This window comes from Hypanus sabinus, chromosome X2, assembly GCF_030144855.1.
Source record: "Hypanus sabinus isolate sHypSab1 chromosome X2, sHypSab1.hap1, whole genome shotgun sequence".
Lineage (NCBI taxonomy): Eukaryota > Metazoa > Chordata > Chondrichthyes > Myliobatiformes > Dasyatidae > Hypanus > Hypanus sabinus.
Window position 1 is genome coordinate 22,855,678 of NC_082739.1, and position 15,515 is coordinate 22,871,192.

At 43.1% G+C, this 15,515-nt stretch overlaps 1 protein-coding gene across 12 annotated transcripts in view; it reads left to right on the forward strand.

Annotated features, from left to right (window-relative positions):
- Positions 1-15,515, forward strand: part of LOC132385203 (neural cell adhesion molecule 1-like) — a 786,620-nt gene that overhangs the window by 396,041 nt on the left and 375,064 nt on the right. For all 12 annotated transcript variants that reach the window (XM_059957108.1, XM_059957113.1, XM_059957106.1 and 9 more), the window contains exon 4: positions 8,142-8,285. In XM_059957108.1, the coding sequence (XP_059813091.1) occupies positions 8,142-8,285 (144 nt within the window). The remainder of the gene's footprint in view (positions 1-8,141; positions 8,286-15,515) is intronic.

Below are 15,515 nucleotides of genomic sequence, written 5' to 3' on the forward strand. Positions count from 1 at the left end.
GGAACCAAGTTGAAATCTTGTCAAATATTCTGATCATTTAAAAATCTGAAGTTTAAATCTAGCAGACTGGTGAATGTACTTTGCATTAATTTTTTTTACTGTTCTTTATCAATTATAGCCCAACATCTGCAATTTATGACAGTTGTGCCACAGGCAAATAAGTGGGTGCACAGATTATAAATACTGTGCAGGGGAGTGTACGGTCGTGCACTTTGGTAGAAGGAATAAAGGTGTAGACTATTTTTTAAACAGAGAAAATTCAGAAATCGGAAATGCAAGGGGACTTGGGAGTCCTTGTACAGTCCTTGTGCAGGATTCCCTAAAGTTTAATTTGCAGGTTGAGTTGGTGGTAAGGAAGGTAAATGCAATGGTAGGACAAGAATATAAAACCAAGGGTGTAATGTTGTGGCTTTATGAGGCATTTGACAGTCTGCACTTGAAGTATTGTGAGCAGTTTTGGGCCCATATCGAAAGAAGTATGGGATGACATTTGAGATGGACTGGAGGATGTTTACGAGAATGATCCCAGATATGAAAGGGTTGACGTGTGAGGAGCATTTGATGGCTCTGGGCAAGTACTTGCTGGAGTTTCGGAGAATGAGAGTGAGTTCCATTGAAACTTGTTGAAAGGCCTAGATAGAGTGGACATGGAGAGTACGTTTCCTATAGTGGGAGAATCCAGAAACAGAGGACACAGGGGAGACTAGAGGGACATCCATTTAGAACGGAAATAAGGAAGAATTTCTTTAGCTAGAGGGTGATGAATTTGTGGAATTCATTGCCACAGACAGCTGTGGAGGCCAAGTCATTGAGTATATTTAAAGCAGAGGTTGATAGGTTCTTAATTATTAAGGTTACGGGGAGAAGGCAGGAGAATTGGGTTGAGATGGATAATAAAACAGCCAGGATGGAATGGTGGAGCAGACTGAAGGAACTGAATAGCCTGATTCTGCCCCTATGTCGTATGGTCTATGGAGGGAGATAAACTTGCAGTCTTGGCCATGATTCCCCGAGGCACTGCAATGTGCTATCTTAGACAACAATCTTAAGCAATGACTGAATTTTTTTAAGAGAAGGTTATCACAACTGGTCCTCTTCCTCGTTCTCAGGTTGGTAATCTCATTCCAGGCCATCCCAGCTCAAGAGCCAGGTGCCTCTCATTCTTTTAGCACCTTCCTCTTCCTTTGTTCTTCCAACAGCACCCAATATTCTTGTTCCCAAACTTGGTCTGTCATCCAAGGGTGCTTCTTTTGCCAATATCGTTATTGTTGTGGCATTGCATGAATCCCAAAGACTGCAGCTGCAGCACTCATGATCTGTGCAGGGAGAGGAATGCTCTGCTGGATTGGCATAGAAACAGGCCATTCAGTCCATCTAGTCTTTGCCAAACTATTATTCTGCCTAGTCCCATTGACCATCAGTGTACTTATCCAAACTTCTCTTAAATGTAACAATGGAACCCACAGCCACCATTTACACTGGCAGCTCACTCTCAACTTTCGCCACCCTCTGAGTGAAGAAGTTCCCCCTCATACCCCCTTAAACATTTCACCTTTTACCCTTCACCCATCACCCCTAGTTTTAGTCTCACCTAACTTCAGTGGAAAAAGCCTGCTTGCATTTACCCTTCTATACTCCTCATTCTCCTACCCTCTCTGGAATAAAGTCCTAAGTTATTCAACCTTTCCCTTTTACTCAGGTCCTTAAGTCCCAGGAACATTCCTGTAAATTTTCTTTGAGTCTTCAGGTTGTATGTGGTGACATATCTGCACTTTGATAGTAAATTTATTTTGAAATTTGAGCTATCTTCCCTGTAGGCAAGTGAGCAGGACTGCATGCAGTTCTCTGAATTTGGCCTCACCAATGTCTTATACAACTTCCTGCATTCTTTGCAAATCATTCGTCCCCAATTACTGAAAATGAGGCTACTGTCTACTCAGTTCCTTAACCTGCCAATGCTTCAGCTAATCAAAATTTTATATTTTAAATACCAAAATCTTAAGTTTGCAAATTGTTGAAGGATTGACAAATTATGCTTTTAAGTCACTGGAAGAAACAGATGATAAAATTGGCTTTCAGACAACTGGATTTGTTGATTGGATTAAAGTTCAAAGTTCAAACTAAGTCCAATATTAAAGTACTCTGAGATTCATTTTCTTGCAGGCATTCACAGCAAATGCAAAGGCACACAAGAAAATCAATGAAAAATTGCACATAAACAAAGGTGGACAACCAACCAATGTGCAAATGACACATTGTGCAAATACAAAAAGAAAATCAAAATAATAAATAGTATTGAGTTGCAGAGTGTTTGAAAGTGAGTCTGTAGGTTGTGGAATCGATTTAGTGTTGAGGTGAGTGAAGTTATCCACTGGAGGATAAAGGGGAGGTGTCAAAATTTGATTTATATCTTGAGGCTCAACCATCAACCATCAGGCTCTTGGACCAGAGGTGGATACCTTCATTCATTGAACTTCAATTACCCAATCACTGAACTGTTCCCACAACCTATGGACTCTCTTTCAAGGACTCTTCATCTCACGTTCAATATGTATTGCTTATTTATTTGTTTTTTGTATTTGCACAGTTTGTTGTCCTCTGCACATTGGATCTTGTGTGTGGTCTTGCATTGATTCCATTGTGTTTCTTTGTATTTATTGTGAATTCCCACAAGAAAATGAATCTCAGGGTCTCATACAGTACCATATATATACTTTGATAATAAACTTACTTTGAATTTAGTGTGATGGGAACCTGGACTCACTGCCTGAGAAGCGGTCGAGCAAAAAACTGTTGAGTATTTCTTTACCAGCTGCAATGGCATTGAATGGACATAGCCTGGAGTAGGATGTGGGAAATGGGATGACTCTGGGATTACCTGGTTGTGTCTAGCATAGATGCAATGGTTAGAATGGCCTCCCCCATGTCATTGTATCTCTTTGATTGGTCTGGTGATGGAACTAGAAGGCTAGGAGAGCTGGACTTGAAAGAAATATAGAAGCATAGAAAACCTACAATACAATACAGGCCCTTCAGCCCACAAAATTGTGCTGAATATATCCCTACCTTAGAAATTACTAGGCTTACCTATAGCCCTCTATTTTTCTAAGCTCCATGTACCTATCCAAAAGTCTCTTAAAAGACCCTATCATATCTGCCTCCACCACTGTTGCTGCCAGCCTATTCCACGCATTCACCACTCTCTGAGTAAAAACCTTACCCCTGACATCTCCTCTGTACCTACTCCCCAGCACCTTAAACCTGTGTCCTCTTGTGGCAAGCATTTCAGCCCTGGGAAAAAGCCTCTGACGATCAATGCCTCACATCATCTTATACACTGCTATCAGATCACCTCTCATCCTCCTTTTGTCCAAGGAGAAAGGGCCGAGTTCACTCAACCTATTCTCATAAGGCATGCTCCCCAATCCAGGCAACATCCTTGTCAATCTCCTCTGCACCCTTTCTATGGCTTCCAAATGCTTCCTGTAGTGAGGTGACCAGAACTGAGCACAGTACTCCAAGTGGGGTCTGACCAGGGTCCTATATAGCTGCAACATTCGGCTCCAAAATTCAATTCCATGATTGATGAAGGCCAATACATCATATGCCTTCTTGACCATAGAGTCAACCTACACAGCTGCTTTGAACGTCCTATTGACTTGGACCCTAAGATCCCTCTGGTCCTCCACACTGCCAAGAGTCTTACCATTAATTATTCTGCCATCATATTTGACTTACCAAAATGAACCACTTCACACTTATCTGGTTTGAACTCCATCTGCCACTTCTCAGCCCAGTTTTGCATCCTATCAATGTCCCTCTGTAACCTCTGACAGCCCTCCACACTATCCACAACACCTCCAACCTTTGTGTCATCAGCAAACTTACTAACCCATCCCTCCACTTCCTCATCCAGATCATTTATAAAAATCACGAAGAGTAAGAGTCTCTGAACAGATCCTTGAGGCACTCCACTGGTCACCGACCTCCATGCAGAATATGACCCATCTATAACCACTCTTTGCCTTCTGTGGTCAAGCCATTTCTGGATCCACAAAGCAATGTCCCTTTGAATCCCATGCCTCCTTACTTTCTCAATAAGTCTTGCATGGAGTACCTTATCAAATGCCTTGCTGAAATCCATATACACTACATTAACTGCACTTTCTTCATCAATGTGTTTAGTCACATCCTCAAAAAATTCAATCAGGCTCATAAGGCACGACCTGCCCTTGACAAAGCCATGCTAACTATTCCTAATCATATTATGCCTCTCCAAATGTTCATAATTCCTGCTTCTCAGGATCTTCTCTATCAACTTACCAACGACTGAGGTCAGACTCACTGGTGAATAATTTCCTGGGCTATATCTTCTCCCTTTCTTGAATAAAGGAACAATACCTGCAACCCTTCAATCCTCCAGAACCTCTCCCGTCCCCATTGATGATGCAAAGATCATCGCCAGAGGCTCAGCAATCTCCTCCCTCGCCTCCCACAGTAGACTGGGGTACATCTCATCCGGTCCCGGTGACTTATCCAACTTGATGCTTTCCAAAAGCTCCAGCACATCCTCTTTCTTAATATCTACATGCTCAAGCTTTTCAGTCTGCTGTAAGTCATCACTGCAATCACCAAGATCCTTTTCCATAGTGAATACTGAAGTAAAGTATTCATTAAGTACTTCTGCTATTTCCTCTGGTTCCATACACATTTTCCCACTGTCAGACTTGATAGGTCCTATTCTCTCACGTCTTATTCTCTTGCTGTTCACATACTTGTAGAATGCCTTGGAGTTTTCCTTAATCCTGCCCGCCAAGGCCTTCTCATGGCCCCTTCTAGCTCTCCTAATTTCCTTCTTAAGCTCCTTAGTATTAGCCTTATAATCTTCTAGATATCTAACATTACCTAGCTCTCTGAACCTTTTGTAAGCTTTTCTTCTTGACTAGATTTATTACAGCCTTTGTACACCATGGTACCTGTACCCTACCATAACTTCCCTGTCTGATTGGAACGTACCTATGCAGAACTCCACACAAATACCCCCTAAACATTTGCCACATTTCTTCCATACATGTCCCTGAGAACATGTGTCTCCAATTTAAGCTTCCAATTTCTTGCCTGATCGCCTCATAATTCCCCTTATTCCAATTAAACGTTTTTCTAACTTGTCTGTTCCTATCTCTCTCCAGTGCTATTGTAAAGGAGAGAGAATTATGATCACTATCTCCAAAATGTTCTCCCACTGAGAGATCTGACACCTGACCAGGCTCATTTCCCAATATCAAATCAAGTAAAGCCTCTTCTCTTGTAGGCTTATCTACATATTGTGTTAAGAAAACTTCCTGAACACACCTAACAAACTCCACCCAATCTAAATTCCTTTTCCTTGGGAGATGCCAAGCGATATTTGGGAAATTAAAATCTCCCATCACAACAACTCTATTATTGTTACCGCTTTCCAGCATCTGTTTCCGTATCTGCTCCTCGATATCCCTGTTACTATTGGGTGGCCTATAAAAAACACCCAGGAAAGTTATTGACCCCTTCCTGTTCCTAACTTCCACCCAGAGACTCAATAGACAATCCCTCCATGGCCTCCACCTTTTCTGCAGCTGTGACACGATCTTTGATCTACAGTGCCATGCCCCCACCTCTTTTGCCTCCCTCCCTGTCCTTTCTGAAACATCTAAAACCCAGCACTTAGAACCATAGAACCGTAGAACAATAGAACACTGCAGCACAGTACAGGCCCTTCAGCCCTCCATGTTGTGCTGACCCATATAATCCTTTTAAAAAAAAGTACTAAACCCACACTACCCCATAACCTTCCATATTTCTTTCATCCATGTGCCTGCCCAAGAGGCTCTTAAATACCCCTAATGTTTTAGCCTCCACCACCATCCCTGGCAAGTCATTCTGGGCACTCACAACCCTCTAAGTAAAAAACTTACCCCTGATGTCTCCCCTAAACTTCCCTCCTTTAATTTTGTACATATGCCCTGTGTTTGCTATTGGTGCCCTGGGAAACAGGTACTGACTATCCACCCTGTCTATGCCTCTCATAATCTTGTAGACCTCTATCAAGTACCCTCTCATTCTTCTACACTCCAAAGAGAAAAGTCCCAGCTCTGCTAACCTTGCTTCATATGACTTGTTCTCCAATCCAGGCAACATCCTGATAAATCTCCTGTGCACCCTCTCCGTAGCTTCCACATCCTTCCTATAATGAGGTGACCAGAATTGAATACAATACTCTTAAGTGTGGTCTCACCGGAGATTTGTAGAGTTGCAACATGACCTCTCTACTCTTGAACTCAATCCCCCTGTTAATGAAGCCTAGCATCCCATAGGCCTTCTTAACTACCCTAGCAACCTGTGCAGCGACCTTGAGGGATGTATGGATTTGAACCCTCAGGTCCCTTTGTTCATCCACACTCTTAAGTAATTGACCATTAATCCTGTACTCAGTCTTCTGGTTTGTCCTACCAAAATGCATCACCTCGCACTTGTCCGGATTGAACTCCATCTGCCATTTTTTTGCCCAACTTTGCAGCCTGTCTATATCCTCTTGTAACCTTTGACAACCTGCAGCTCCATCCACAACTCCTCCAATCTTCGTGTCATCTGCAAAACTTACTCACCCATCCTTCCGCCTCTACATCCAGGTCATTTAAAAAAATCACAAATAGCAGGGGTCCCAGGACAGATCCCTGCAGCACTCCACTAGTCACCGACCTCCAGGCAGAATACTTTACTTCCACAACTACCCTCTGCTTTCTTCCTTTAAGCCAATTTTTTTATCCAAACAGCCAAGGTTCCACTTATCCCTTGAAGAAACCATTCCTGTCCCTAAGCCATTCAAGTCTCTGTAATGGCCACCACATCATATCTCCAAGTACTGATCCATGATCTATTTTGTTCACAACACTCCTTGTGTTAAAATAGACGCATCTCAAACCTTCGGTCTGAGTGCGTCCCTTCTCTATCACCTGCCTATCCTCTCACACTGTCTCCAAGCTTTCTCTATTTGTGAGTCAACCTCCTCTTCCCCATTCTCTTCAGTTCTGTTCCCACCCCCCAACAATTCTAGTTTAAACTCACCCCAGTAGCCTTAGCAAACTTACCCGCCAGGATATTGGTCCCCCTGAAATTCAAGTGCAACCTGTCCTTTTTGTACAGGTCACACCTGCCCCAAAAGAGGTCCCAATGATCCTGAAATCTGAATCCCTGCCCCCTGCTCCAATCCCTCAGCCACGCATTTATCCTGGTCTCACTGTCGCGTGGCACAGGCAGTAATTCCATGATTGCTACCTTTGTGGTCCTGCTTCTCAACTTCCTTCCTAACTCCCTGTACTCTTTTTTTCAGGACCTCTTCCCTATTTCTACCTATGTAATTGGTAGCAATATATACCACAACCTCTGGCTGTTCTCCCTCCCATTGCAGGATATCTTGGACGTGATCAGAAATATCCCAGACCCTGGCACCTGGGAGGCAAACTACTATCCGAGTTTCTTTCCTGTGTCCACAGAATCGCCTGTCTGACCCCCTATTGAGTCCCCTATTACTACTGCCTTCCTCTTCCTTTCCCTCCCCTTCTGAGCCACAGGGCCAAACTCTGTGCCAGAGGCACGGCCACTGTTGCTTCTCCCAGGTAGGCTGTCCCCCGCAACAGTACTCAAACAGGAATACTTATTGACAAGGGGTACAGCCACTGGGGTACTCTCTAGTACCTGACTCTTCCACTTCCCCCTCCTGACTGTGACCCACCGGTCTGTCTCCCATGGCCCCGCTGTGACCACCTGCCTATAACTCCTTTCTATCACCTCCTCACTCTCCCTGACCAGGCGAAGGTCATCGAGCTGCATCTCCAGTTCCCTAACTTGGTCCCTTAGGAGGTGTAGCTCGGCACACCTGGTGCAGATATGGCCATACGGGTAGCTGGGAGACTCCCGGACCTCCCACATCTGATACCGAGCACAGAAAACTGGCCTCACACACATACTACTTCCTTTCTGCAATTAACACAGGTAAAACCTACCTCACCTCGTCCTGTTACCGCCCGACCCAAACATTGACTGTTTTTTTGCATTTCTCCAGTGTTTTGTGTGTGTATTACACCTCTCTAATTTATTGTTCACAGAGAAGCTGGAGTTCAGGAATGCCCCTTCACCACAAGAGTTCAAAGTGGGTGAGGATGCTGTTGTTGTTTGTGACTCGGTCAGCTCACCCCCAGCAACTATCACCTGGAAAACCCGAGGGAAGGATGTTCTGCTGAAGAGAGATGGTGAGTTAAAATTCTCAATAGCAGTAACTGTGGTTTAGTAATATTACCAGACTCCTCAATGATGAACTCTTATCTCCCAGTCTACACAAAGATACCGAGTGACTTCATAGTTACATATTGCTTTTATATAGCACTGTCCAAAAGTCTGCTGCACATACCTATAGCTAGGGTGCCTAAGAACTTTACACAGGACTGCAGTAATTTTATGCATTTCACTGTACTGCTGCCACAGAAATGAAACAGATCATATGTGAGCAATGATAAACCTGGTTTTGATATGGGTCTCTGTTGTGGACTGAGAATGGGAAGGAGGTAGGGAGAAGGGAATCATGGTTGGAAAAAGGGGAAGGGAGTAGGGAGGGAGCGGGAAACACCAGAGAGGCATTCTGTAATGATCAGTAAACCAGTTGTTTGAAATCAAGTGTCCTTGTTAGTTGTCTCAGGGTTGGCTGTGTCTGTCCCCACATTACCACCCCACTCCCTACCCTTGGAATTCTTTTTCTGCCATCTGACCCTCACCCTTCCTGTGGTGCTCCACCCTCGCTATTCCCAATATCCTTTGCTTCCTCTAGATTTACGAACTCTCACTCTGCTCCATGTTGACGTGCAAAAGTCTTAGGCACCCTGACTATATATACAGTATGTACCAAAGACCTTTGCACAGTACCATATGTGTGACGTATACAAGCACACATACAACACTACACAGTCAATTATCATTCCAAAAATACTCTTTGGCTGGCAATAAAAAGTTGGGAACTCCTGAAAGCACACACTCAATGTTTCAGGAATAGCTTCTTTCCCTCCACTACAAGATTTCTGAAAGGACAATTAATCCATAAACACTACCTCAACTTTTTTTTGCACTACTTACTTAATTTAATTTTAGTATATATTTCTTATATTAATTTATGTTTTTTATTATTATGTGTTACAATGTACTGATGCTGCAAAACATCCAATTTCATGACATATGCCATTGATTCTGAATCTAATTCTGGTTCTGAGTATCAGAGACACCTCAAAAGTTATTGCCTCAGCCCCAACTTTGGCTTCAGTCAAAGGTTATGTGACTTTCTGGGGCAGACCACAGGAATACTCCATCTAAAAACACTCAACTTATAAAGTATTGAGTGATCTGTAAAAGAGGCAGCTTGCCATGAGTTCCAGCTTCTACCCCACTCTTGTCAGATTCTTGAGCAAATCTCTCATTTGATAATGATGAATTCTAGTACTCCCAAACTAACTCTGGTTGTGGTCGTTGCACTCGTATTTGTCTATCTGTACTGCACTTTCTCTGTGACTGTAAAACCACTATATATTCTCTAGCAAATAAAAACACAAAATGCTGGCAGAACCCAGCAGGCCAAACAGCATCTATGGGATGAGGTAGTGACGACGTTTTGGGCCGAAACCCTTCACCAGGAAGGTGATCATATGTGAGTAATCCTCCCGATGAAGGGTTTCGGCCCAAAACGTCGTCACTACCTCCTCCCATAGATGCTGTCTGGCCTGCTGAGTTCTGCCAGCATTGTGTGTTTTTATTTATTTCCAGCATCTGCAGATTCACTCGTGTTGCCTATATATTCTCTAGCAAGCATGTGCAAACCTGGGGTCCACGGCATAAAAATACAGGAAACCCCTGTTCTACAGTATATTCTACACCCCAATGAAGTGTCTCAGCTCGAAAAGTCAACTGTTCATTCCTCTCCATAGATACTGCCTGACCTGCTGAGTTCCTCTAGCATTCTGTATCTATTTGTGATAGTTTTTTGCTTAAATTAACAGCCATGTTACCTGCAGTCAGATTTCAGCATAATTTAATACATAGCTTAAGCATAGCTAATATCTTAAAAACATTTTGAATATTTTATAATAGAGTATAGTTATTCTTCAAAGATGGAAAAGGTGGCTTCAGAACCATGGGCAAAGGTGCAGTAAGAATAATCTGGAGTAACACACAAAGTGCTGGAGGAGCTCAGCAGGTCAGGCAGCATCTGTTGAGGGGGATAAACAGTTAATGTTTCATCAGGATTTCTCAGCCTAAACCATTAACTGATGCAGCTTGACCTGCTGAGTTCCTCCAGCATTTTGTGTGTGTTGCTCTGGATTTCCAGCATCAGCAGAATCTCTTGTGTTTAAACTATATTCTTCTGTGTGTTCTGATTTCCTTTTTACCTCAATTTATATATGGAATGATCTGTTTGGCTGGCAATGTCTGTGCGTGTGATAATACTAAAACAACCCAATTCCTATTGGTTAATCTCCTGGGTTAATCTCTCAGATGTTTATGATTACTGTATTCACCCAATTCTTCATTCTGCAGCGGTAACATGTAGGATTTATTAGTTCTGATTGTGAATTTTCATAGAGTGGACTCAGAAATGTGTCCACTCAATGGATTTGAGCAAGTCAGTGAGTGATGAGCTTCTAGGCTGTCTCAGCAGTGATCATGGATTGAAGATACGGAGATGTGTGGTGTAGGGGTCGTTGAGAAAGTAGTTGGGTGAGTTTCTGTGGAGTTTGTGGGAAACAATCACTGTGACGTTCAGAGGGAATGAATTCCCAGTCAGTAGGTTCAGAGTGCTGGAGGCACAAGATGGAATCTAAAGTGTTAGCAGCTGTGACCAAGAGTGAGAACAGGTTATGAGTTGGCATTGGGTCATGTTTGAATGAGGCTGGTGATGTTGGCAGCTTATGGTGCTTCAATAAGACTATAATATCAATGTTACAAACAATAATTTAGTCAGTGGTAAGATCACAGGATGCGTGGTAAGTACACAAGTTAAGAAAGAAGATGTTGGATTTCAAAGGTTAGTGATCTTAAAGGTGCGTAGAGAAGCTCACAAAGAATTAAATCAAATTTATTATCACTAACAGGTCGTGAAATTTGTTGATTTGTGGCAGTAGTACAGTGGAGAGCATAAAATTACTATGTTAGAATAAGTAAATGAGAGCTAGAAAGATTGATAGAGAGAGAGAGCAAGATAGGCAGATAGATAGATAGGTAGGTAGGTAGATAGACAGAAAAATAGTTAGAGCAAAAGAGAAAATAATTTAAATAAGCTTGGATCCCAAGAAATAGCCAAATTTGTGTGTGCAGTAGTTGCTGGTAGAACTAGCATTAATCTAATCCCGACCAGCCTTCAGATGATGGTCACCTCATAGTGCTGGAGTCAAGGAGTTTTTACGTTGGGTTGCATTTTCTCACATTTTGGTCCAGGTGCCACCCTGAATGATGGCACATTTCCAAGGCACACAGATGTGGAACTAGAAAGGAAATCTCATTAAATGTGCTTACAGAAAACTATTGAAAACTATTTCTCCCAGAGAGTTGTGGAGGTGTGGAATGCACTGCCTCGGAAGACGGTGGAGGCCAATTCTCTGGATGCTTTCAAGAAGGAGCTGGATAGATATCTGATGGATAGGGGAATCAAGGGATATGGGGACAAGGCAGGGACTGGGTATTGATAGTGAATGATCAGCCATGATCTCAGAATGGCGGTGCAGACTCGAGGGGCCGAATGGTCTACTTCTGCACCTATTGTCTATTGTCTATTGAGAGAATTTCATGAAATTAAGTCAGCTGAGGTGGTACGCGATGGACTGGAGCAAAGGATATTGCCTTTCTTATTGGAGGCCTGTGACTAGTGGTGAGCTACTTGGATTGTTGCTGGTCATTTATATCAATGATCTAGATGAAATTATAGTCAACTGGATCAACGAATTTGCAGATGAGACCAAGATTGACAGCAAAGAAGGCTATCAAGGCTTGCAGCAGGATTTGGACCAGTTGGAAAAATGCACTGAAAAATGGCAAATGGAATTTAATGCAGACAGGTGTGAGGTATTACACTTTAGGGGGACAAACCAGGGTAGGACTTATACAGTGAATGGGTAAGGCACTGAGGAGTGTGGTAGAACAGAGGGATCTAGGAGTACAGATAGATAGGGTTGCAAAATGAGCCTTAATTTGGAGTATTGTGTCCAAGTTCTGGTCGTCAACCTACTGGAAAAATATCAATAAGATTGAAAGATTGCAGGTAAAATTTTTGACAATGTTGACAGGCCTTGGGAACCTGAGTTATAGGGAAGGGTTGAATCGGTTAGGACTACATTCCATGGAGCTTAGGAGTATGAGGGGAGATTTGATAGAGGTATACAGAACTATGAGGGGCACATACAATATTTCTGTGCTGTAGTATTCTATGACTCCGTGATGTTAATGATCCAGATGGTGTGGTGCTTGTCTCTCGTTCCAAAATGGACCATCGCTGTACACGTGTGGGAGTTCTGTAGTGGAGTGCAGAATCTGTCCAATTTTACTGAGAAGAAACTTAATATCTATAGCTTGTTGGACTGTTCAGTGTTTGAAATGTTGTCAGATATGACCATTCATTAGTTTCAGCTTGAGAACTGACAACCAAATCAAACTACGCACCTCTGGTACACTAATGACATATTAATCAGGCCACGTTGTTAAATAGCTGTGATTTAGTTCTAAGCTGTAAAATAGTACAGAGATATTCTTCAGAACCACAATCTAATTAAGTCAATTTTTTCGAGGTTCAATGCTTGCTGAAACTATTCACATCTGTGAACTTTGCTCTGGGTTTTGATGCAGAAATTGGGATAGTTTTGATTACTCAGGAAAACTACATTATTACATCTACCAAATCCTTTTCATGCCAGCAGGGAAGTCAAAGCAAAGAGAGAGATTTAACAGGACTATACTTTATGTTCCCTGTCTTCATGTGCAGTCATGCGAGTTATAGGCTCTGAGAAGATCAAAGTTAATTTTCTATATCGATGTTTTTATCAAGGCCTTGTAGTCAGCAGTGGATTTGGAAGCTTCTGTTGTTTTCAAAGTTGTTTGCCACAATTAACTTGCATAGCGTACACCAGGATTTTGCCCACATCGAAAGAAAACCAGCATGCAGAATGATGGCCACCTCACACAAAGCCCAACAGCAAGACATGGCCTTGAGAGACATGACGAAGGGAATCGAGTGTGGATGTGCCTGTCCCAAATGGGGTAGTGTGAAAAAGAAATCTCAAGAACACAGACAAGCACGAGAGTCCTACCGAAGTGTTTCGGCCTGAAACCGGCTGTACTTTTTTCCATAGGTGCTGCCTGGTCTGCTGAGTTCCTCCAGCATTTTGTGTGTGTTTATCAAGAACACAGCATTGCGGATGTGTGGTGTCAAGGACCCAATGCCATGGATGTACAGCGTCTAGAACTCAGTAATGTTGTGGCATTACTCAGTAAATCTGGCAGGCATAAAGGATGTTGGGAATGGCAAGAGTGGAGTGCCATGGGAGGGGTGTGGGTCAGATGGTAGTGAAGGAGTACCAGGGGTGGGGTGGTGCAGGTGCAGACACACCCAGCCTTGTGACACCAGGCAAGGTAATTTGATTCCAAACAATTAGTTTATTGATCATTACAGAAAGTCCCTCTGGTGCTTCCCACTCCTTCCCTTCTTACCAACCATGATTCCCCTCTCCCTGCCCCCTTCCCACTCTTAGTTCACAATAGACCCATATAATCAGGTTTATCATCACTCACACATGTCATGAAATTTGTTCTTTTTTGTGGCAAAAGGTCAGTAGAATACATACAGTAGAGTACAGTTCTGACGAAGGGTCTTGGCCCAAAACGTCACAGGTGCTTCTCCCTATAGATGCTGCCTGGCCTGCTGTGTTCCACCAGCATTTTGTGTGTGTTGCTTGAATTTCCAGTATCTGCAGATTTCTTCGTGTTTGTAGAATACTTAAAATTGTTACAGTACTGTGTAAAAGTCGTAAACTCCCTAGCTCTATATATGTATATATGAATGTGCTGAAGACTTTTACACAATACAATAGAACCAAGTATTCTGGCCTGTTTGTGTTCTGAACCCAGTGCTATGGTTCCATGGTCATCCAGAGCCCTTTATCTTGGTTGTGATGTCTGGAACCCAGTGCATTAGGTACATAGTATGTGTCTTGAATCTAGTGTTATAGCATACAATGTCTAGTGCAGTGGGCTTGTGGTGTCCAGAATCCACAGCCATGAGTGTGTTCGGGGTGTCTGAAACACAGTATCATAGATGCATGTATTGTCCAGAAGACAGGGCCATAGGTACACAGTGTCTCAAACACATTGTCTAGAATCCAGTGCAATGGATATGTGGTGTCCAGAACTCAGTGCTGTTTGTGTACCATGTTCAGAACCCAGTGCTAGATGCCTCAGCTGTGCAAGAGGTATGATCGACTGAAGTGCTTGTTACCTGGTCCATTCTCAGACTGGGCACCTTGGAGGGGGCACTGTTGTTAGGTGAGTCGCTGCTCCAACTCCACCTCTGCAGCTGCTGACGCTGTGACCTCTGACACCAGTCTTTGTTAGAGGTAGGTGGGGTTTCCAGCCTTGGTGCTAGCTGGTATTTCCATAAAGTGTGGTGACCAGGAAAGAGTGTGAAATTAAATGGGGATGTTGTAGTTAATCAGGACTGCAAACCCTGTCATTGAATCATCAGACTTTTGCAGTAAGGAAGTGGCTATTCATCCATTACATCTGTGTTGCTTCCCAGTAGAGCTGTTGTGCTCATCCATTCATCTGCCCATTCACTGAGCCCTGTCAATTATTGAATGAGAAGCTCTGCAGTTGGGGATTCATTAACACCGTGGCTCTATTACTGAGCTGATAATCAGATAACTGAACTTAAAGTCTGCGGTTAGAAGTTCAAATTCGAATAGTAACTGGCAAGTTTATATTCAGCTAATTAAACCACCTGTCGAGTGTCCGGCAGATGCAGTAGAAATTGGATATGTTGAAAGTGCTGTATTCACTCTGTGGGGCTCTGTTTGTGTCATACAGCAAGGAAGCAGGCTCTTCGGCCCAGTTCATCCATGCCAACCACGTTGGACATCTAAGCCATTTGCCATGTTTGGCTCGTATCCCTTTAAACCAGGGGTCCCCGACCTTTTTATACCATTAATCGAAGGCTCCGTGGACCCCCAGGTTGGGATCCTCTGCTCTAAACCTTTCCTATCCATGTACCTGCCCAAGTGCCTTTTAAATGATGTTACTACACACAAAGATTCAAGTTTATCTCAGATTCTTGTTCATTTATCACATGTACATTGAAACATAGTGTAATCCGTCATCAGGGTGTGCTGAGGGTAATCTGCAAGTTCCGGTGCCAAGATAGCGTGTCCATAGCAGAAGAATAGAGAGAACAGCAACTGCAA